The sequence below is a fragment of the Callionymus lyra genome, chromosome 5 (assembly GCF_982586985.1).
Source record: "Callionymus lyra chromosome 5, fCalLyr1.hap1.1, whole genome shotgun sequence".
In the NCBI taxonomy this organism is placed as follows: Eukaryota; Metazoa; Chordata; class Actinopteri; order Syngnathiformes; family Callionymidae; genus Callionymus; species Callionymus lyra.
The window spans coordinates 27,229,717-27,253,439 of NC_141822.1; the positions used below are offsets into that span (position 1 = coordinate 27,229,717).

General features: G+C 36.6%; 1 protein-coding gene across 1 annotated transcript; it reads right to left on the bottom strand.

Moving 5' to 3' along the window:
* Positions 1–1,580: 1,580 nt before the first annotated feature.
* On the bottom strand, positions 1,581–18,797 carry slitrk6 (SLIT and NTRK-like family, member 6). The gene is made up of 2 exons (XM_087791670.1): positions 18,349–18,797; positions 1,581–5,402 (listed from the first exon to the last, which is right to left on the bottom strand). The coding sequence occupies exon 2, from the start codon at positions 5,388–5,390 to the stop codon at positions 2,856–2,858; it is 2,535 nt and encodes an 844-aa protein (XP_087647796.1). The 5' UTR covers positions 5,391–5,402; positions 18,349–18,797; the 3' UTR covers positions 1,581–2,855.
* Positions 18,798–23,723: the final 4,926 nt, after the last annotated feature.

Genomic DNA, 23,723 nt, shown 5'->3' on the forward strand with positions numbered 1-23,723 from the left:
TGTTCACAATAGAACACAGTAATGGTTGAAAGTTTGTGTTTCAGAATAACTTTTCTGATATTAATGCATATATGGATGGATGGCTGGATGGATGGATGGCTGGATGGATGGATGATGGATGGATGGATGGATGGATGGATGGATGGATAGATAGATGGATTAGAACTCAACAAACAAAAGAAGAAAATAACAACCATTATTTATTATAAAATGACTTTATTTCAAGAAAAGAAAAAATATATATAGTATATCATTTTTTATTCAACAAAAAATCTTGCTCAGGATAGAAATATAAACATGTTCACAAACACAAAGCTGGGGAATAAGTGAAAGAAAAAACAAAACAAAACATGTATTACTTGGAAAATAAAACATTGTGTTGAACATTTATTTAATAAAATAAAAAACTGAAAATATAAACCGATATTTTTTTCCATTCACTTTAAAACTATGGTAATTATAAAAAATAATAATATGATCAAATCTTAAAAAAAGGGCTTTAAGTTCCTGGTTACACACTGCTAATGTCTCATAGATATACCTCTTCATGTTTCTTATAAACCTCAAAGGATCTACGAAACTGCTCCTACTGTGGTGTGTGTTACGCTTCCTGCGTCTTTGTGTTCACACATTAAAATGTCTGCCTACGAGTCTATAAATATTTATTCATCAGAGTGGTTAAGCTGCATCTGCACACTGCATGCGTGTGTCCGCGAATAAGCACCGGAACTGGGGGTTTATATGTATGTTTTCTTCCAAGGAGCATTAGATCCTTCAATTATAACATAAAATAGAGGAATTAGAGAAAATCCACTGTTTCCCCAGAGTTGCAAATGGAAGTCACGCAGGGAAAACAGTGGCTGCTGTAGAGCTCCGCGGCCATTGTTGTGTGATTAAGGACTACGCGCGAGCCACTGCGTAGGGGGTTTAATATTTACACAGGAAAAACACAACCAAATGGGAGCTTTTCAAATACATGAGTGTTTGTGTAGTTGCACTTGGAATGAATATTACACCACATTACTCTGCAGTTATCAATAGAGTTTATTTAATGGACTAGATTCTATAATTTGTTGTATAAACTTAAATGTCAGACAATTATGATCACATCATTTATTATTGCATATTCTAATTTAAACTTCAGACGAGCTTTCAATTATAAGCCAAGTATATATCGTTGTTATAATCAATCAACACAATGTTTTGACAAATTCTATGGAGGCAATGGTTTTGTCCAATAATTACCTCAATGCTTCACTGAAATATATGTGAATCTATTAATGATACAATTTGATAATTAGTTTCTGATTGATGATGAAAGGATACAACTTTTAAACAAAACAAAATAAAAAATCTTCATTAGTTACCAAGTACCATTATCCAGTATCATCACATAAATCAAAGGAAAAGTTTATGATGTGACGCCAGCTCATACATTTTGATGATTATTCTTTAAAAAACCCAAACATATTACGTGGTGAGGTGGTTTAGTCAAAGAGGTAGATGCAGGATCGGATGTAGACTTGTGGCTCCTTTCGTAGAGTCAAAGAAATGTTACGACTTATACAGTCAATACAAGGTTATTGTGATATTGATAGTCTTTATTTTATATTCATCAATTACAACATCTGTTATATTCTGTACAATGAGCACTGAAGGCACACAAAAAAAAGCATAAGATAGAATGCAACAGAAGTATATACAAAATATACACAATAAATAATTCAATCTAGATCAGTAGAAAAGCTACATAGCATGTGCTTGCATGGACCTTTTGAGTTCCAAAGAGAACAGAAGAAGATTCTATTGTAAATTCTGTCCATAGTAGAAATCTCACTCACCAGCAGTCCATTGGTTTGATATCACAGCTGCAAGACAGGAAAGAGTCCAAAAATAAATCCTAGAAACTTGTATTTTTTCCTATTCCTTGCAATCAAATTCTTTACTGAAAATAGTAAAGTTTTAAAGCAGTTCAGTACTGAGAATTCTTTTTTTTCTTTTTAAATCCTGTTTCTCAAACATGGAAAACAAAATAAAAACGCATATATTCACACACCAGAGCCCACACACGCTTGTGGCTCCTTTGTTTCTGAGAAAAAAAAGCAACACCAAATCAAAAATTAAGCAGGACTCTGTTGATTGTCATGCACCATCCAATGGCATTTTGAGTAGTGCAATGCATTTTTACAAGAGTACAGTTGTGATAGAATAAAATGGCATTTAAGTGCTCAATTGGTTAATCGAGAATACAGTGTATCAATTTCCCGTCTAATAATTGTTTGTCATGAAAAAGAAAAACCACAAGTCCATGAAATGGGTAAGGAGACTTTCAAAGTTTCTATTTTGCTGACTTTACAGCACATTGAAAATTCTGTCACAACATTATAGCTGGCTTATGTTGACAGAGGGTATAATCAGGTCGTCTCCACAGTCAGGATAGTCTGATTAAAACATGAATTCTGGGTCAAGTGGTGATTGAAATGCAGTCACTTTCCAAACATCTGCTGCTCCTAGGACCCGTATTGTGAGATCCGGATCAATTCATTTGGCAGCCCTGCACCACGGAGATCATGTCGTATATTAAAAAATAGATGTTGTGAAATCTCCAGACCTCTTTAAAAAATTAAGCTAGCTTGTTTATGTTATGGCCCAACATATTTCAACTTGAACTGGCTACATAACATGGCTGTCAATGGAATCGATGTGACGAAAGCAAGACCGAGTTACATTCTGTGCTACAATTCAATGTAAAGTGATAAGCCCGATATCCACACCATGCTGGAGAGTACAAAGGGCAACAGGACAAAGGCACTTATTTTTAAATATATTATATTTATTTATTGTGTCTATTCTGTTTAGTTGAATGGAGTCTGATGCTCTAGAACTTCTAAGTAGTCTGGCTCAGTGTGTAGGTTAGCCTTCAGTTCAAAGTACTCATTCTTTGTTTGCTCAAGCATGACTTTTCGAGGTCTCGAGTACATAATTGTCTCCATTAGTTTCAACTCCTCCTGATGCCCTGGGACCTGCATTTCTACTGTCGACTGAAGCTGTGGGATGTTTTTACGGAGGTACTCAGTTATTCCAAGTTGTTGCAGCTCTTTCTCCCGTTCCAGAATACTCCTGTACAACGAGTCAGGATTCCCGAGTGTCACAAACTCTGCCGGGCACTCCCTGGTTATCGGTCTGAGTTTGGAGCTGGGGTTTCCCGTCAGTGGGGACGTGTTCTCCTTCTCCGTGATGCTCCGGCAGAGATGATGTTTAGTGCTGGGCTCTTCCATGTTGTAATCCAGATCAGCATCGTACTCTTTGTGCTGCGAGCAATAGGTAGGGTTGCGGCATATTTGCACAATGGGACTGTGTGATCTTTCCTCGTAGAGAGTGGCAGACCCGGTTCTTTGTGTGAGGGTGTGATGTGTTGTCTTCTGTCCGTACATGCTGTAATGCAGGTGAATTGGGCTGCTGCTGGTGTTTTCTCTGGAATGCTCCTCCACCGCTTTTTTCTTGGCCCTCCGTCTACGCCGGTGGACCACAAACACCACCAACCCAGCCGAGCAGAATACAATCATCAAGACAAAAACCAGTAGACTTAAAATAAGAACAGAAAGAGGGATCGTGTCAGTGAGGGCCTCAAGTATACCCCTGTTAGCTCCATCGGGCCCTAAAGTGGCAGTCACACTCTCTTCTTCATTCGGGGGCAAAGAGTAGTACGTGGCCAGACCTGGACATAACGACTCGTGGCGGAGGGTTCTCAACTCTGTTTGCATAAATTTCTTTGGGGATTGGCATAAAATGGATCCCACCACTGCGTCTTTTCTGAGTTTTTCTACCCATTGTTTGAGGCTGAGCAAGTCACAGCTGCAGTCCCAGGGGTTATCTTCTAAATAGATCTGCTCTAATGAGTTGAGTTGATCAAGCACGTTGCTCACTGGCAGGTGCATAAGTAGATTTTTTCTCAGGTTTAATTTGGAAAGGGGTACGTTGCGAAATATCTGAGCTGGGAGAGAGCTGAGCTGGTTGTTATTTAATGACAAAAGCTTGAGGTTTGGCAGGGGATTAAATGTGCCCGGAGCAATGTCTTTGATAAGGTTGTATTCTAGGTATAGATATTCAAGGTTATGGAGCCCCACAAACATTGTTGAGAACAGTTTTTCGATTCTGTTCCCATTTAAGTAGAGTTTTTTCAGACTGCTCAAGCTGAGAAAAGTTTCATTGTCAATATAATCAATTCTGTTGTTCGCCAGGTTAAGTAGTTCCAAAGTGTCGTATGTTACAAAATCAAACTTCAAGAGTTTCTGAATCATATTTCCAGTCATGACAAGCTTAGTTGGGCTCTGCTGTAGTATTCCGATATCTGAGACCTTTTGAATCCCTCTGTCCTGACAATGCATCAAAAACCCAGCCACGGGGTGATTGTGACAAGAGCAGTGTTCCACACAAGGACTCCCTGGAACATGAGACGGTGTTGGTAGCTTGGCGTCTTCTTTAGTGTTGATCAACTTGGGAACCTGACCCCCTTTCGATGAAGGGGTGACGACCATATCCAATGACTTTGAAGGCTCCTCTAAATTAATGTCCGCATGTGAGGGGCAAAGAACATCTCGCTTCACTTTAGCTAGAATTGTTCCCTTGAGGTGTTGTGGTGTGCTGCAGACCACGTCCCCGATTGCAGATTGTGCCCGCATGTGCTCCATCCAGATCTTCAAATGTAAAATTTCACAGTCACACACCCACTCATTGTCTTCAAGAAGTAATTCCATTATCCGTCCGATGTGCTCCAGAAACCCAACGTACGGCAGAGTCTGGAGTTTATTGCCGCGTAAATCCAAGTGGGTGAGAGGCACAAAGCGGAAAATGTTGTTGGGCAAAAACTCTATGGAATTATCATTTAGAATGAGCACTTTGAGCCTGATCAGTTTGTTGAAGGCCCCTGGCTCGATGACACGAATGAAATTTGTGTCAGCTTGGAGAAACTCCAAATTCACCAGACCTTGGAAAGTGTCCTCTTTCAAAGTGACAAGGAAATTGCTATTAATATGGAGTTTCTTCAGTGAGCCGAGAGAACTAAAGACCCCAGGTTCCAGCTCCTGTATGCTATTACCTCCAAAGTGCAATGACAGGGCACTCTTAAGTCCGTCCATTTCTTCGGCACGAAGTTCGACCAAGTCATTTTTGTACAGATTCAGGTGAAAGGGCACACCTGGCTGTACTTTTATCTGGGATATTTTGGTGATATTTCTCTGTTCGCAATTCAAATAAAAGACGCCGTCTTTCACCTCGCAAGAGCATAAGGAGTCACAGGACTCACTGAAGGACGATGATGCCTCAGAGGGATAGACTTCTTGGGACTCCACTGCCATCAGAAATAGGCAGAAGAAAATAACTCGGGACATGATGAGGTGTCTCTGTAGGAATGGGAGAGAAGAAAAACAATATTTAGTCTCTTTTCCATTAAATATATCGACAAAAAACACGTCATACACACAAACATCCACCAAAAGTCATCGTAGAGTTTAGTTTTCTTACTCGAAAAAGAACAATAGAAGAGAAAAACAATATCTGTTGGATTATTGGATTTCATGTGGCAACTCTGTGGGGTGTTTTGTCAATAAAATTGCCAGTGTCAGTGTGATATGGGATTTTTATGAGAAGACAGTTGTCTTCTAGCATTGTAAAGACTTGGAATACATTGTAGGACATAGGATGTTTGGAATGCATATATAATGCTGGATTTAGTTGAACAAAAAGGAAAATAGGTCTTCATGACCAGTGACTATTGAATGAAGTCACTTATGTAGTCACTCATAGTTATAGGACAGTTTGGCACCACTTTATGATTTGCCTGAAACCATACGATAACTCGTTGACTGGTCGGCCATGTGATCGAACCATCTGCCTCCCCATGTTTAATTACTTGTATAATCATACACAGAACAACCATTATGGGTGGCCATAGCCCAGTGACACAAAACAATTGGTTTATTTTCCTAATGTGTATACAATATTACATAATCAGAAGTGGTCAGGGGTCAGCAGGAACACTTATTTCTTATTTCAGTGGCTACTAAATAAATACATCAGTCAGATTTAATAACTGTTCTTATTCCTTACGATCATAGGATATTAGGGATGAAACACTGAAAAATGTATTGATGTATTGATAGTGAAACACTACATACAATACTGATTTGTAATGGTATCGATATTAGCAGGCGCAGTTTCAGCAAGCAGCTTTTAGCTTGCTAACATAATTTAAACGTCTTCTACAAACTGTTGAATCTTGACTTTGGGCGCAAACATGCTATATTAATGGATGTTTTCACAAGTGTACATTACTCAAGATGCAAATCAAGAAGCAGTCATACTACAACTAAACATTAGAAATGAACTATCCCGCTGCCTTTTGAAAAACAAGGAAAATATGTTATGCTTTGAAAATGAACAGAGCTGCTTTTTATTTGTATATTTTTTTTGTGTGATTATAATGTCAAAAAGCCTTAAGTATTTTTATTTTTAACCCCTGCAATATCAAGATTGTATAGTATCCACATTGTGTTTGAAATTTTAATTTCGAGAAGACCCAGAAGTTCACACAAAGCAAATCTAAACAATTGAACATTGTCCATGAATGCGATGCTACTCTGCGATTCTCTTTCTTCCATAGACCACTTTTGTTAAGAGTAGAGAGGGAATATCGAAAAAAGATGCACACTTCAAACAATGAGAAAACCAGAGAAAGTATTGCATAAATTTGAGCATAGCGTAGTTGTGATTTACATGTTATAATTGTTTTTCTTGATAAAGAGTAAACTAAGTTGGGAAAACTGTAAAACCAAGCGACACAGCAAGATTTACAAATATGAAACAAACAATAACCATAAATAATCCATTTTGTCTTTCATGAGAAAAAAAAAAGTGATGATGGATAAAGCAGCCAGTGAAATGCGAGGACGAGGGAGAAGCTTTTGTTGCGCATCAAATTCTATCGCCAATTAAAATCACAATAGATCAAACAGTCAATCATCCTCAGGGGGATTGTTGGAAAGCAGAGATATGGTTGCATGATAAACCATCTTACTGACAGAATCCTTCAAAGAGATGAGAAAGGACACAAATACACAGATGCTTTTGTTAATGACGACCATCTGGAAGACTTTGTCCTAACAAGAAGAGGCAATAATTATTCAACTGGACGTAATAGCAATGCTAACAAATGACAGCTTTGTTTTGTCAAAATTCATTTTGCTAATTCAATCGACTATAATGCGTGAGACCTTTTTGAATTGTACCTGCTGTTTGCTACTCAAAACAGCAGCCTTTAAAACCTAGAAGAAATCAAAATAATCTAATATAATGTAATATTCTCTAGAGCAATTTACTGCAATTTAGAAAAATAATTGGTTGTCTGATTCTTTTTTTTTGGCAACACCCTATGCTCTCAGGTTGCAGAACAGGGAGTCACAAACACATGATTCAAATGAACTACAGTTGTGGTTCTATCCATTTGAAATACTATAAACATTACATTACATTTCCAACACACATTGTTGAACATAAGAATGAACTCTCACAAAAAAAAAAATCCAAATGTAACCAAAGGTGTTCATAATTTTGTTTATTTTTCTGGCAAGAATGTCTCATAAGACTACAGAGAGAAGAAGAAGAGTAGCATAAACAAGATGGCACAGTCCAAAGAGGAGAATTGCTGCAGACTACAAAGACAACTTTTGAGTGCTGACAGATCCTTACAAAGCTTGTCCAAGCCGAAACAAGGTGCCACAAATATTTGCAATGTCAACCTCCTGCTATTTTCTAACACTCCGTAAACAGGAAAATAAACAAACATCAACACCTTGATAGAATCATTAATATAAATTGATTTCTGGATTTAAGCCGTCACAGTGGGATTTATTTCCACCGATGAATTATATAAAAGCAGCGGATACTTTACCAGATATCCTTGAGCAAAACACTCAAATCCTGCACTGAAAATAAAATAAAAAAATAGCCGAAACTATTAAATATGTGATCTTTTTTTGACATGAACTTTACAGAGGTAGGAGACGACCCCCCCCCCCCCCACCCCCCCACAGACCACTGCAAACTTTAAAGATTTGGACAACAAGGATCAAGCTGAGCATCTAATCTTTATTGAGAACCCCTCTCTGCTTTCAATTGATTTTTCCATAGTTCACGCACAATGCCGCCCGGATCGGAGCTCCTTCTATCCTTTTCAAATGTGTCAGAGCAATTATACAGTATGTGTCAACACTCCATGAACCGCTTTTTGAACTTTGAAAGACTTCGCTTATTTTGGCCATTTTAAGTCGTCCAAAAGCTACTGTATTGTATCATTGGAGGCACAATAAGAAACAATGGTTCCAAACCTAAGTACAAATAAAACTCTGGCTATCCCATCTTCTGTGTCTTTTTTTACTGTAAAAGACTTAACTTTTGAAATGAAGATGAGTACAATAAATACAAACAGATCCTAATTTGTGAGTACTATGTGAACAAATGTATTTGACAGTGATGAAGCCATGAAAATGATATACACAAAAAAAGGTTTTGAGCTGCTGTGCTTTAACTGTTTTAGCTAAAGCGTTACTGAAAATTAATTTGGTCAGGGCTGGATTCCGGACAGCTGCTTCATTTTCAGGACTGACACGATCATTAAAACATTCTTCAGGCAACACCCTATCTTCCCTACAATGTTTGTCACTGGGACTAGATTTCGGCACAACTGTTCGTGGACTGACACTGACAAAAAGAAAGTGTGCAGAACCACCTCACTTTAATTACTGCACAGCAATGGATACAATAGTATTTGCATAAGGGATCTCTAACACATCTGACACAGGGGCCACCAGAGGTAAATTCTTGTCGAGACTAGGCCAAAGGATGTGAGATCTAAAACTTTCAAATTGCTGAATTATCTTTTCCTTTTTGTTCTTGTATCAATGTGATTTGGGCAATTTTTTTCATCATTTTACAGGCCACAAATGAGCCACAGGATGGAAGTTTAAAAGACCTTATTTTAAATGCAGAGAGTGCTTAGTGAAGTATAATTTTCTAAATGTTGGAAAATGGCCTGCAAATATATACACTTGAACAGCATATTCATTCAAACGCTCTAACGATTGAGTGCTGTTTTGATAAATAACCTAGTATTATATATATATATACCTGTATATATATATTTTTGTCCATGTGTGCAAACAGCTTTGCTTTGTTTCAGTTTGCACAAGCCACCTTTGATCATGCATACTCGTTTTTTTCAACCTATTAGACACTTTCATGAGACTACCAGCATCGTTCTGTTGTGATACCACAACATCTCTGTTTCATTGAAAGCATGATTTAGGGGAAGTCAGCAAAAAAAATTAAAGGTGAAAATGATACCTAGGTCAAAACCAAGGTACTAACGACAAAGTAAAACGTACAATTTACTTATTTTATTAAAGGCCTGGTCGTACCTTTTTTTCTTAAACCAACCACCAATTGACTCAATCCACGTCCTGCCTAAAAGCACCTGAACTTTGTCTGAACTACAATGAGCAATGTTCAGAGGTCTGTGGATGCTACAAGCATTATTTTTGGTTAATATAACCACAGCTGGGGTCATGATCTCTCCACATTGCTGCCAAAGTAGGTGAAGCGTGCACAAACCGACAGGCAGCACACGAGGCAGCAACCTAGATTTAACATGAAGTGAAACAAAAGTGTTTGGAGTGAACTAGTACAGAGGATTGTCCCAACACAGACGTATAAATTTAACTTCCTATTAATTAAAGGAGTCAAACAATATCTTACGAACATCCCAACACTGCTTTTTATTATTCTTTTTACTTCATGAAGAACTGCAGCTACTTTAATCTAAGAAATCCATGACCTCACTTCTCCTCATCCTCTTCCTCATTAGCACGAGACTACCTGCAGCCTCCGTGATTCATGGATCCTGACAACAGGGAGGTTGAAGGAGCAGATTTTAATTTACTCCAGACTGAGGTTTCCTGTCAGAAGCATATAAATAGAGTCGGATATACCGGTGTCATCTCCGCATCTTAAAGCTTAAAATGCTAATGTAATCTGCACTTTAAAAAACCCAATGTTGAATCCCAGGCATATAAGAAATTGTTCTTGGAGATAAAACTTTTCTTAGACTTGGATGATAAAAATATCTTGTGTTTGACGGTGAGGAATCAACTCATGATCAATCCCAGAGAAGACGGAATATATCCCACAATATTTTCTGCTTTCCTCTAAAGTGTCTGCATTAAAATCAAGTCCATCTCATGCTCTGTAAGTTTGGAATTAATTCTGTTCATATCTGGGTGCGAGGTTGGGGGATGAAATGCATCCACGAATGGCTCTGCCACGCAGAAACAAGCATGTTTCAGCAGTTTGTTTGCATGCAGCTGAGACATCACAGCAAGGATCGTAGCGTCATCCTTGGTTGACTTGCTGCATTTGATCATCAGTGGCCCTGTTTGAAGGTTACGTCAACTGTGTATTTCCTCGACCCATGGGGTATTTATAACAGCTGGCAGATGATCACACGGACATGGAGTGCATTGTTCTTTTTTTTTTAACCCTTGTGTTATCTCTGGGTCAAGGTGACCCGAAAAAAAAAGGGGTTTAGGTATCCCTTGAGTTGGTTCTGGGTCATGGTGAACTACCTCCACCACTGCATATGTATTTAAGAAAGCCAGGGAGGTGGTTCCTCTTTACCCAGAGACAACACAAGGGATACTCCAAACACATTTGATAACACAAGAGTTAATAAAGCAAGTTAGATTCCTGAGTTATCTTGAGTAAAATAAAAATAAAAATTAAAGGAACTACTATACTTAAACTATACTATAACTAGTGGTATTGGTAGAATATTTTGATATACTGACACTGATACCGATACCTTCAGATCGATACCAGCTCCTGAACAATGTCTAATACCAATGTTGTTTGAAATAAATAATAAATAATTTTCAGTGCTAAAGAACACTCAAAACACACAAAGTGACAACTCAATCTGATTTTCACTGCCTTTGTTACTTATCTGTTTTTCTTCAGGGAAATCCACACATTATTAAGTTTTAATCAAAGACGAAGCATGTAGTTGGTACTATGTAGCATTTTAGCCGGGCCCAGAAAAATACGTAAGTTCTATACCGAGCCCTATAATTACCTAAAAGGTTAATTAACAGCTTACATTGTACATTAGGTTAGGTTATGTAGAACTTTATTGGTAGTAGAACTATATCCCTCAGGAGGACATAATGTTCCTTTTAAGAGATAAAGTTGTCTGGTCCTCCGTACCAGCAATATGTTGAAACTGTTTCAGGTTTTTTAACAGTTTTATTCATCATTTGGTTCTTGGCAATATTTCTAGATGCAGCCAGGTTGGAAAGGAATGTGGTCCCGGTGGCCTGCAGGTTCCCATGTCTGCGTTTTGCAAATGATGTGGTCCTTTGTGTTTTCCATCATTAGTGTGTTGGTGTGGAACCTTTCCCAAAACCATGAACATTTATTTATTTAAGAAAATGTCCTGTTAAATATTGCCTTAGGCTCTTTATTAAAAGTTTTGCTACTGATTATTACTTGTCAAAGTTTGTTTTAACTTTTTATTTAATCATGCAAGACATGCACTTTTTACTTTACTTCTTTTCTTTGTTTTTTGTGCACTGTTTTAATGTTCTATGCCGGAGTCTCACAATTCGTTATCGTGCGAGCGAAGCGCCTTGAATACTCAGGGTGCACATTCAGACCATATTTCTTTTACAATTTGAGATTCATTGAGGATTATTCAGTGTATTTTCATGTTCGTTACATAAACATAAAAAGGACAAATACTCTATTTAATCCAAGAAGATATATATTTTTTTTTAATCAAAAGATTGCAACACACTCGATTGAACAGCTGAGAAAAGTGTTTTAATCAGAGTTTTGAGGGACACAAACATATGAAGCTGACTTAATAAAGCCTTGAGGACCTCAGACAACTCTACTTAACACGGGATTATTTGACTCAACACAATGAAAGTGAAACAAATTATTTCATGACAAGTAAGTGCAAATGAACAGTGAAAGTGTTAATTAAAAAATTGGTTCATAAGCAATTTCCTCATTTTCAGAGCACACCAGATGACACCTTCTTTTAATGAAAATGACCATCATTTTTAAAATAAGGGCACCACCTACTAAGCTTGAATAATATGACACTGAATCAAGAAGCCTCATCCGCCCATCCTTATTATCTGCACTTTCCTCACAGCTGCCTGATCAATATTTTACTCCAGACATCACTGTGATTAAACAGCTGGAGCTGCATGACAATACAAAATAGCTAAAATCATATACTTTCACATGCATATTTCTGCAGCCACATTTACTAAATCAGCCCCTGCATATACTTTGCAGCCTGTATCTATTGTTCGTCACCTTCTGCTTCCAGCTGTACGAAAAGCTGCATCATTTTATTACTTTCTCTGCTGGTGGGCCAAAATTTCTGATGGGGAACATTTCCAAAATAGATCTAATAATAGAAACAAAGAGTGTAGTCAGGATGCACAATAACACACAGCAGCTCAAGTCCAAATGTGTGACTTGCCAGACTCTTCATTGGAACCGTTTAGCTTTTTGCCAAGTAATTACTGACCATGAATACCAAGACTGAATAATAGTACAGTATGTCCGGTAAAAAGGTGTTGCCAAATTAAACAAAATAGAATTATCCCTTCTTGAAACTGACGTTCACAAATGAGGAGTGACTCAACTGTTTTGAATAAGACCGGGAATTAGGGTTGTCAAAATATGCAAATGAATAATAACACAATACTATGGTAGACAAGATTCTGCAGTCTGAATCTTCAGTTCTGGAATGTTAGCTCCTGTTCATCATTGATCGTGCTGTATTCAACTGATCAGTTACTGTTAGTGTAGCCGGTGGCCCACAATAATGTAAGTTGTTTTATTATTAGCTATGGCTGGCATTGTACTGTAGTCTGCACTAGCCTCATCTAGCTTGTTGGTAGCTCACAAACATGACTAAATGACATGACTGTGTTTTCTTCTATGATAGATGAAAAGTGCAGCAGTAATGAACAAAACAACAAACCTTTTTTATTATTCACAATTTAAAAGAACAACAACGTATGCCACATTTAGTCATAACTTTTATGATGGGATGTTTATTTTGCATTTGTTTGCACTAAAATTGTGATTGTCTGTTTTTATTTATAATTTTATTTTTCTATATTATTTTATTATCTTTATGTAATTGATATTCCTATGTGGTTCTTTTCTTTATGTTAATAACAGATAATACAATCTAGTGTATTTATGTATCTATCATTGTATTATCTAAAATGGTTTAATATGGTTTGATGTCTTACACATCCTCATTGCTAAGGTAACCACATCATGCAAACAGCTATTGCGAGTTTTAATTTCTGAGTGCTTATATATAGCACTGGGCTATCGACCAAGACGTGAATCAAATCTCGCTTTTTTATCTTTGAATTTTTTGTTTGATTTTTTATTTATTATTTCCATAATACAAATAATCTTTTTGATGTTTTAAACATTTTATCTGGATTCATAATTGATAATATTTAAATTTATTCCCCAGATAGTTGTTATCTACTGTAAAAAAGAAAAAGAAAAAGGTCATTAAGGCTGTTCTAAAACAAGGATGTACGTCTGTTGCCCGAATTACCGTTTAAATTGATTACACACCGAGTGGTACAAAGGCTGGAGGCAAACAGTAATGACAGTCTTATGATTCACTCCAGGAATAGGTGTTGATCTTACTGTCTGATATGGAATGTTTGGTCTGAACGGAGCCAAATGTTATAAGCAATCCAGCCTCTACATAGGTTTATAATTTAGAATAATCCACACGCTAGTTTCATCTCCGAGTATCCAGTAAACAAGATCAAGCTGTTGGTTCAACACCAAAACGGGGTAATCCATTATTATGGGTTATGTTTCAGCCTCTTTTCAAACAGACATATCGACAACTTAGCAACACGCACACAGTTATACATGTTATGAATGTTGTTTTTTGCGCAACATCTTTGCTTTATGGGGAAGTGATCTTTAAACTTTCTTTTTCTGTTTATTCAATTACATTCAGTTCATATTTGTTGCTAAAAGCTGTACAAAAGTTTCTTACCTTTCTTACTTAAGTATCTTTTAACAATTATTATTAAGAACACAAGTATCATAGGAACATCCTTGGTCTTTTTTTTTTTTTTACAATTATCTTTTTTTTATAATTGTGATAATATAATTAGAAATTCAAAGTCTAAATGACCAAGCCACAGCTTCGTTTGAAGCATTTGAAACTCCTTAATTAATAATTGAAAGAGCTATATTTGTTGTGTATGAAATGATAAAAGAGACATATGATTTATATTGGTTCAAAACAAAGTTTCAGACGACTTCAAAGACTCTTTCGTCTTCAACTTAACACTCTTGAAAGAGTGCTGAAGTTCTATCTGTCAATAAAAAAAATATATATATATCTTCTTTTTCTTTTTACTGAGTTGATGTGCACTGGATGAATGCATTCCTAATAGGTTCAGACGATTAAAATCTCAATTTTTGGGACTGTAAGCTTGTTACTAAGTGAAATGGTTGGAGAGAGATGGCTGAATGTTCTCTTGGCTATGCAAGCATGAAACGGATGTGATTATAAACCACTTTTGTTTGGAAAAACACATCAGGGTTTGAAAAACAAAAGTGTGAATCAAGGGGCTTGTTGTTTTATTGAAAGGTTTTCATAAAGACTGGAAATTAGAAAATAGAGCAGATATTTTCGAAGGAAAGTCTATTTTTAAGATTTGGTTTTGGACGAACAGAGGACATACAGTTTATTTTACCTCCCGAACAAAGAAAGCATTTACTAAGTATAAAAAAAACAAGAATATCAATCATGAAGAGAGTGTTTGAATAGCGAAGCAACTTCTACCACTGGAAGATACTGTTGATCTAATTTAGTGGCCGGAGATTTAACAATGGCTCTGACTTGGCTGGGCATGACCTGACTAATGCAACAGGACCTTTAAGGAACAATTAACAAGGAATGTCACACCGGGTAGTTAAATAGAAATTGGACGGCATTTTGAAACTCGTGTCCAAACTTGTTGGTCAACAGAAGGCTTCAAAACAATGACTTCACTCCCGACATTCTTGACGTTTTGCAAGTCAAAATTTGGTCTATGAACATGAATACTTATTTAAAAACAATTAAAAGTGTCAATAGAAGTTTCGTCATCAAGCAGGATGTGTTTGAGCGACACTGTGTGCTCAGCCATTCTCTTGTTGACAAGAAGGTAGAACTGAATCAGGTCAACTGGGGCGGTACGATTCGGAAAATTAAATACTAATAGTCAGCTAAAATGACTAGGCTAGTAAACTTGAAAATACCTTTACAAATATTTAAGACAACAAAGAAAATCTTGTAATTTGTATCTTTAAGGTATTTTCTTTTAGTTATTAAGTTACTATATATTTGCCCTTTACTAAAGACCTTGGTAAAATTACTGTTTCAGCAGATGAAAACTTCTTGCATGTAGTCTTCACATTAAGAAATTAAAAGTAATTGATTTTAAGAAAATTATTATTAAACCCTAGACATTGGGAACTTTATAACACACACAATTCTCTGTTAAAACAATACAAGAAATTTTTATTTAAAGGACGCACAGGATTAACATTGTTATTATCTATGGCCCTTTTTTATACTGTACTTGTATTTTTTCGTCAAAGAAAATATTGACCACATTGTTAATTAATATCATTATTTTAATTTTAAGTTAGTTATTGTATCTCGGGTTATATATATTATTGTACCCAAACACTATGCCTGTATTTGTTGGTGAGGAATATGACACCAGGCCGTAAAGAACAGAAATTATGTTTTATTTATTATAACCGTCTGAAATATTTTTATTTTTAAGAGTAGATTACAAGAGTTTCTCTATAGTAACATTAGCTCTTCAAGACACTTGTTCTGGTCAAATATTACGGTAAATGAGCAAACACGACTAAAACAAACCGCCCAGGACGCCTGCTGTTTCAACGTTATAGTGATTTGTATTTTCAAGCCACCAACCAGGCATTCTATTTTTTTTTCTTTAATTCCCTTAAGGTTGGTTTATTAAAATTAAACCTACATTACACATTATGGGGGACCCCTGTTTCTAGAGAAGCAGTGCCCCTCGTGGACATTTTTTGAACACCCTAATGAAAGCCTGTTTGCCTGGAGCTAGAACCATCAATAAGTCTTCTGTCAGCAGCAGAGATAGCAAGAGAAAGTCTAATGTTCCTCAAGGCTTTGGCATTTCTTGACAAGTTTAATTTAAAAGGAATGGAACGCAAACACACGCTAATTTGAATAAAACACTAATCCTCCTGAAAAATTGTTGCTGAGGCATGTCATGGAATCTGAGGAAAAGAAAAAAAAAAACCCTGGGAATTTACCCTGCGAGTCACAGAAGTAACCTGGATGAGAAGCAGAGTCATGTTCGTGCCTTTTGTCCATGCAACGCAAGGGTCAGTAACCAGAAGTGTATGTGCTCAAATTCAAGCCACGCTGCTTTTGCTTGAGGTCAGGAGCAAAACAAGGTTAAAGAAGCAAGACAATGAGACTTGTTGCACTCAGCTACGGGTCATCTATCGTGCAATAGCCTCCCGTGCTTCATCTTGTGCATTCAGTGTGTATTTTTTTGTGCACACGCCTTTGTGCACTATATGCAATTGACGTTGTGCACAAAATGCTGCAACATTTTTTTTTTTGAATGGCCCTGGGGTGTTCCCAGCCACCAATTATGGCGAGGCTTGTCCCATCTTCTCAAGCATCGGAAATGATGTGGCGTGCCTCGCAGGGTCGACACCACCACTACACCCACGGACGTGTGAAGACACTGCCAGAGTCCACGGTGCTGCAGAAGCTCTCCTAAAGAAATCATAATAGTAATATCCACCCACTCAAGACAAGTAGGTAGTTCAGGACGCCTCTGGTTTCAGTTCAACTCTGTTGGCCGACTCGAGAAAGCGAAGCCGCTCCAATCTTTCAGCAGAGAAAGTAAACAGCAAACTTCCACCATCTTATGAAACTATCTCACACTCCATTTTGAACAACTCCCCCTCAGCTACATTCCACCTTATGACTTCAACACGGCTACTGTTGCTTTTATTGCCCACCACCAGTCGTGAGGGTTTGGAGCAACACCAATAATAAAAGGGCTAAATTAAAACTGGGAACTCGGACGATAGTACAGGTTGCACCACGTAATGACACCACAGGAATCTCTGCTCACATGACTTGTACAAATCTAAATGAATGACCCTTAAAACAAGATAGAAAATGAATAGTTTTTATTATAAATGTACGCAATTTTTATTAAATCAACTGTAAGATACCACTTTGATTAGACCTTATTTCATGGAAAAAAAAACACATTCTATATCATTTAAAGAAAATGTTAAAATGAATGAACGTCAAAATATGATGATTAGTAATCCTTATAATGTGTATATATGGGGTCATGAGATTTGTGGTTTTATGTATTTATGCAAATAAATCTACCTAAACCTAGCGTTTAGTACTTTCCAGCTCCTGTACTTTAAAAAAGAATGTACAAATAAAATAATATACAATGAGTCAATCTATATCCATGTGATTAATCATTAATCACAAATAAGTGTAAGTAAATGAAAATATAGTAATAATGGACATTTTATTTACTTATATAACTGTTTTTTTTAAGAGATACATGTAGCGAGACAAACAGAGAGAAAGAGAGGGATGAAGAGAGAGGTGGGATGAAAGCCTAATAGGTTATTAAAAAATATGTTACAAGTTCATTCAGGCAAAAAATTAAGATCCAAACTCAATTAAACAAGTCACAACTTAATACTAATTAGATTGCCCTCAAATAATTAACCTGCACTTTAAGAGGGCAAAAGTCGAACGCAAACGAGGGCAAAGAGCAGAAATAATTGGTCTTTTACGCACTAAGTAACGCTTTATTTAAAATGATGGCCGTTTCAAAGTTCAACGAGGGCTTCTTGTGTTACACTGATCGATGGTTGGCGTGTGCGTTATAACAAATGGGTGTCAGAAACTTGAGAATATGAACGTTTTTAAGGTGAATATTAAACAAATGATTGTCCCGGAACGTCAACATTGACTCTCTCACGCACACCGGGCTTGAGGTGCGCAAGTGTACAGTAACGCACCTCGTCTGGACAATAGACAGTTTCACGTTGAATTCCATTTGGAAGTTGTTTTTTTTATTTATTTTATTTTAAGTGTGAGAGAAGCAAGAAATCGCAGACACTTACCGACTCAACTGTGATGAGGGGAGAAAAAAAAAAAAGCCTATTTCCAGTCCTCCGTTTTTCACTCCATCGGAGACGCGCAGGGAAGTGCTGAAGGGGAGCAAACCTCTCCCAACACTTTCTCTCTTGAATAGTCCTCGAGATTGTGGAAAGAAACTTCCGACAGTCCTCGCTCGTCCGCTGGTACAAAAAACGCCGACACAGTGCGCGCGTAATAATTCCTCTGGGGCTCCTGGTCCCGGGATGTAAGAAGCGTCTTTTCCACCCTGCACTCCGGAAGAATGGAGTTGAAGGGTTCGAGTGTCTCCCCCTTGGAAAAAATGCACCAGAATCTATAACACAACGTGGATGTTTTCGTGGAGGAACAGCTCTCAGGATTCACCTCCCCAAAAGCGCCGCGTCGTGTCCTGGTTTGCGCAGAGCGAGCTTCACCAAATCTGCCCGCGATTGGAGTTGCTCAGTCATTTGCATGCTGGCGAGGTGGACCTCACGACGGGAAGCCGCGTCAAGTGCGTTTTAATACGCACGAGAACTTCCGCCGACGCTACTTCAAAATTGAGGCATGTGATGACGTCGCAGTCGTCCCAGCAGACCGAGAACGTCCGGAATGACGAGCACCCAGAATAGAATCCTAGATAATACAATTTTTATTACTTGTGGTAGCTTTTCATTTAATTGTATCCTTTTATTTTATTATGTTATTTTCTCAAGTGGTGCAATGTAATTGAAATAATATTTTAAAGCATCTGGTCTTACTAAAAGTGTCAAGGAGTCCTATAAGATATAAATAGCATGTTATTAATAAAAATAAATAAATTATGTGAATCATGTAGATTGCTAAGAGTAGACACATGTTACAACATGACACATGTTAAAAAAAATATTTACCAAAAAAGTAATAAACAAAAAATGTATATCAACAAACAAATAAGCACAATCATAAATAAAGGTATGATGAATACATCTACGATGGAAAACAAAAGTATATCATCAGTGATGGGTTGATGAGGCATCATGATACAGATCCTAGATAATACAGTTTTTATTACTTGTGGTAGCTTTTCATTTAATTGTATCCTTTTATTTTATTATGTTATTTTCTCAAGTGGTGCAATGTAATTGAAATAATATTTTAAAGCATCTGGTCTTACTAAAAGTGTCAAGGAGTCCTATAAGATATAAATAGCATGTTATTAATAAAAAAAAAATTATGTGAATCATGTAGATTACTAAGAGTAGACACATGTTACAACACGACAAATGTTAAAAAAAAATATTTACCAAAAAAGTAATAAACAAAAAATGTATATCAACAAACAAATAAGCACAATCATAAATAAAGGTATGATGAATACATCTACGATGGAAAACAAAAGTATATCATCAGTGATGGGTTGATGAGGCATCATGATACAGATCCTAGATAATACAATTTTTATTACTTTTGGTAGCTTTTCATTTTATTGTATCCTTTTTATTTTATTATGTTATTTTCTCAAGTGGTGCAATGTAATTGAAAAATATTGTAAAGCATCTGGTGTTACTAAAAGTGTCAAGATATGTTTTTGCATTTAATAATTTATTTATGTGAATAATGTAGATCACAAAATTAGATACACATTAAAACACAACGAATGTTAAAAAATAATAACCAAACAAGTATAAAACAAAAAAGTATTAAACAAAAAATATATTTATTTAAACAAATAAGCACAATCATAAACAAAGTTGTGATGAATAAATAAACAATAGAAAACAAAAGTACATCATCAATGATGGCTTGATGAAGCATCATGATATAGCATCAGCTATTTAATGCTGTATCATGATGCTTGATATTGAAATGCCACTCTCTGCATTATAATATTTGGCTGTGAGCTACAGTGCCATCTAGTGGCCTTTCAAAATGAAGATACTGCATCATGATAGAGCATCAAGCAGCGAATGCTGTATCATGAGGCCTCATCAACCCATCAAAAGTACACATAAACAGTGAGGGGGTTACAGCAATAATTCAAAACCTTCTGTAAAGGAGCGACAAAATATCTCCTTCCTGCGAAGCAGCTGTATATGTCTAACACTTAAGTTGCTGTTCAGTAGTGATGGGCTGAGGAAGCGTCATGAAGCAGTGTCATGTTGTTTAAAGGTCAGTATGAGAGGTGGGTAATCTTACAAAACCAGCGCATTTTTAGTCATGTCGATTAAAGGAGTTTCCAAAAATGTCCAAATTTTGTTTATGGATCAAATTTGTTGAATTAAATATTGTGAATGTAACTCTAATCTATGGTTCTGAACATTGGAGTAGAGAGCGGACAAACCAGATAGTAGATATTACTGGCCATAATTGGTCTTCTCAGCAGGGGGTCTTGACCGTCCTTTAGAGAGAGTAAGAAGCCAGTTGAGGTGGCTAAGGTTTCTTTTTTAGAAACATGCTTCTTGCAGGAGGTGTTGGGGATTTTCAATTGGGAGGGCGCCCCAGGAAAGATGCAGTAGGAGAGACTAGGCCCCCTGGTTGGCATCAGAACGCCTCTGCATTCTCTCAGAAGATCTACAGGAGGTTTAAGGAGAAAGAAAATCCTGAGCCTCTTTTTGCTATGGCCTCCATCAAAATTGATCAAAATGTCTGGCCTTCAAAGCTTTTATAATGTATTGTTCCAAAATAAATAATGTCAAATGCAAGTTTGCTTGTTATCACTAAAAAACATGATCCTCTTCAAAGAAATGTGGACACTTGCCACATCTAATTGGAAAACAACCCATCTAATGTTTTTCTTTGTTAAAAGTAATGAGAGTTTGGAGACACAAGCATCAGCTTAATTAATGAACAACACAAATTGACACAACACAGCGTTGAAGACCTAGTGAGGTGCGGAAGGAAAAATCAATATTTTAAGTCTGAATTCTGCTGGATGTCAGCCTGAGCACGTGCCACCATAAAATAAACTATTATGCCATAATCAGCTTTGCTCTCGTAACCTCTCATTTGCCAAGATTTCAGAGAGAGAGATTTATTAAGTACTAACTTCAAAACATCATCAAGAAGAGGGGCTTACTTCATCTTGGAGAGGAAGACTTCAACATTTGAAACATGTGAGTAAGTCAGAAGAGTTGGGTTTTCACATTAGTTGCCCTTTAATGAATCATCTCACACTTTTCTTTATGTGACCAGTACATTTTTTAACGAGTCCAAACTGTTCACACCCTTTGCTTTTCTTATAACCATAAGAAGAATTATTCTTTATTTTTGGTAAGACAAAATATTTTTAAAAAAGCTAGTATTTTTCTCTACGTATGGCTTTGTTGGCATGGATGTCCGCCCACATTCAATATGCATGCATGAGCGTCTTAACCAAACAATGCTTATTGATTTGTCCTGCTTTGCTAACATTGGAGAAAAGGATATTGCAGATACATCATTGAGAAAACAGCAATATGCAATAAAAAATGATAAAGTGCATTAGCTTAATTATAACAGTAAATATAATTTGTAATGATAAGACTTAAACAAACTAGGTGCAAGGTTGTGCAAATATATCTTCATTCTGGATATGATATATGTTAATGTTTTTGTGATGTTTAAAATTTTAAAGCAAGATGTATGACAAGGTTGGACTGATATAGAACCAGGCAATTAATTTGTGTGATTGTACTAAAATTGATTGTAACCCTACGTTTGAATTAATAGCCATCAATTGAAAATTCAAATTTCACTTCATTTCAACTCCCCCTTTTGTACACCAAGGGTTGGGATTATTTTAAGAGTAATCCTTAACTTTTTGAAGTTACAGGCAGAAATGTATTTTTATATGTTGGAAATGAATGGAGCTAAATTTACAATTAAAAATAAATTAATAAAAAAAAGGTTTTATTTCAGGTTGGTTTGTAGTGTAAGGTAAAATACTACACAGAACGAAACCTTTTTTGCTCGATCTCCCAGTGTAGACCGTAGTGGACATACTTTTCTGCTGTTACTCCAAAAAGACACAGATTACTCTAAAAATAATCCCAACCCTTAGTCAACATGAGGGTGAGTATAACATAAGTGACATTTGGGTGAACTATCACTTTAAAATTGTACTCTACTTGAAAAAATGCACCATGAAAATGTGGCTGATTGCTTAAGATCGTGACAGAACAAAATGTCCACGGTACTGCATTCTTTTTTACTTTGACCTTTAAATCATTGTACCATTTAATAAGACACTTTCTTCAGCATTTCATTATAATTTGTGGATCACATGCAAAAAAAATCTGGATTCGAACATGTATCAATTTACATGTTTTATACAAGTAATTGGCCCCTTTGGATACGCCTGCAAGCGTCACTCTATGACACATTACATGCCAAGTGTGTTTTAACCAGGCTTGCGTCCTTTAACAGCATAATAAATGCTTCCAGTTCCAGCTGAGAGAGTGACCCAGCCTGACCTCCAACCTCCAAATACCAGTACAAGTGTCATGTCTTTGCTTGAATAGTTAAATCTCTCCTATATGTCAATGGTCTGCCTGTAATCCTTGAATAGCAACAGCTTCATCTGCGTGTCAGCCACCAGCTGTGATTCTCTGCAGCGCTCAGTTTGATCAGATTCTGGCCTGGAATGTCTCCTTGTGCTGTGATTTCATGCATCTGCTCCTCCGAGTCGAGTCTGTTTGTCGCTAGAAATAAACAAATCTTAACATCCAGCCGCAGCTTCGCGGAGAAGGTATGAAATCGACCTCACTTGCGACCTCACTCAGAGAGATCTTCCAGGAGTAGTGTATCCCATCAGCGAGGAAACAGAAGTATATAAAAGTGAAATATGACAACCTTGAAAACACTTGAGGCCGTTTAATGAAGTACAGTCCAAAAATGGCTTATGAGTTATTCTCGCTGGAAAACTTAAGTTGATATATGACTTGCTAATTCATTCCATATTTTCGAATCAAGCTAAAAGTATGATTTGCAAGACGATTCAACTAAAATAAAAATCTTCTCTGAAGATGATTTCAAGGGATATAAAGGTCAAGAGAACATATTGTACTTATTCTAGTCTAATGTACACTTCACACAAAACATTATTAGATTTTTGAAAAGCTTTACTTTCTTTATTTTCATAGGCTTTTATGTTTCTTTCTCACATGAAAAGAAGACCTCTAAACCTTTCTTCAGTCTCACCTTACCAAAGATCTGGAGATGTTCCAATAGTTGAGAGATATTAAGCAACAGTTTTAGTTCACGGCTAAATGGTCTAAACAAACATTATATAGTTTGAAATAAAGTAGTGCAGATAAACATGTCTCTGTTTAATATATGTGTAGAATCTATTTTTTGTTTATTATTTTAATTGTTTTTAGGATTCGTTATCTTTGATTTTTTTCAACATGTTCAGACAGAGACT

What these genes read in the sequence shown, in the direction of transcription:
- slitrk6 (XM_087791670.1), bottom strand. Translation starts at nt 5,390, where the DNA reads ATGTCCCGAGTTATTTTCTTCTGCCTATTTCTGATGGCAGTGGAGTCC.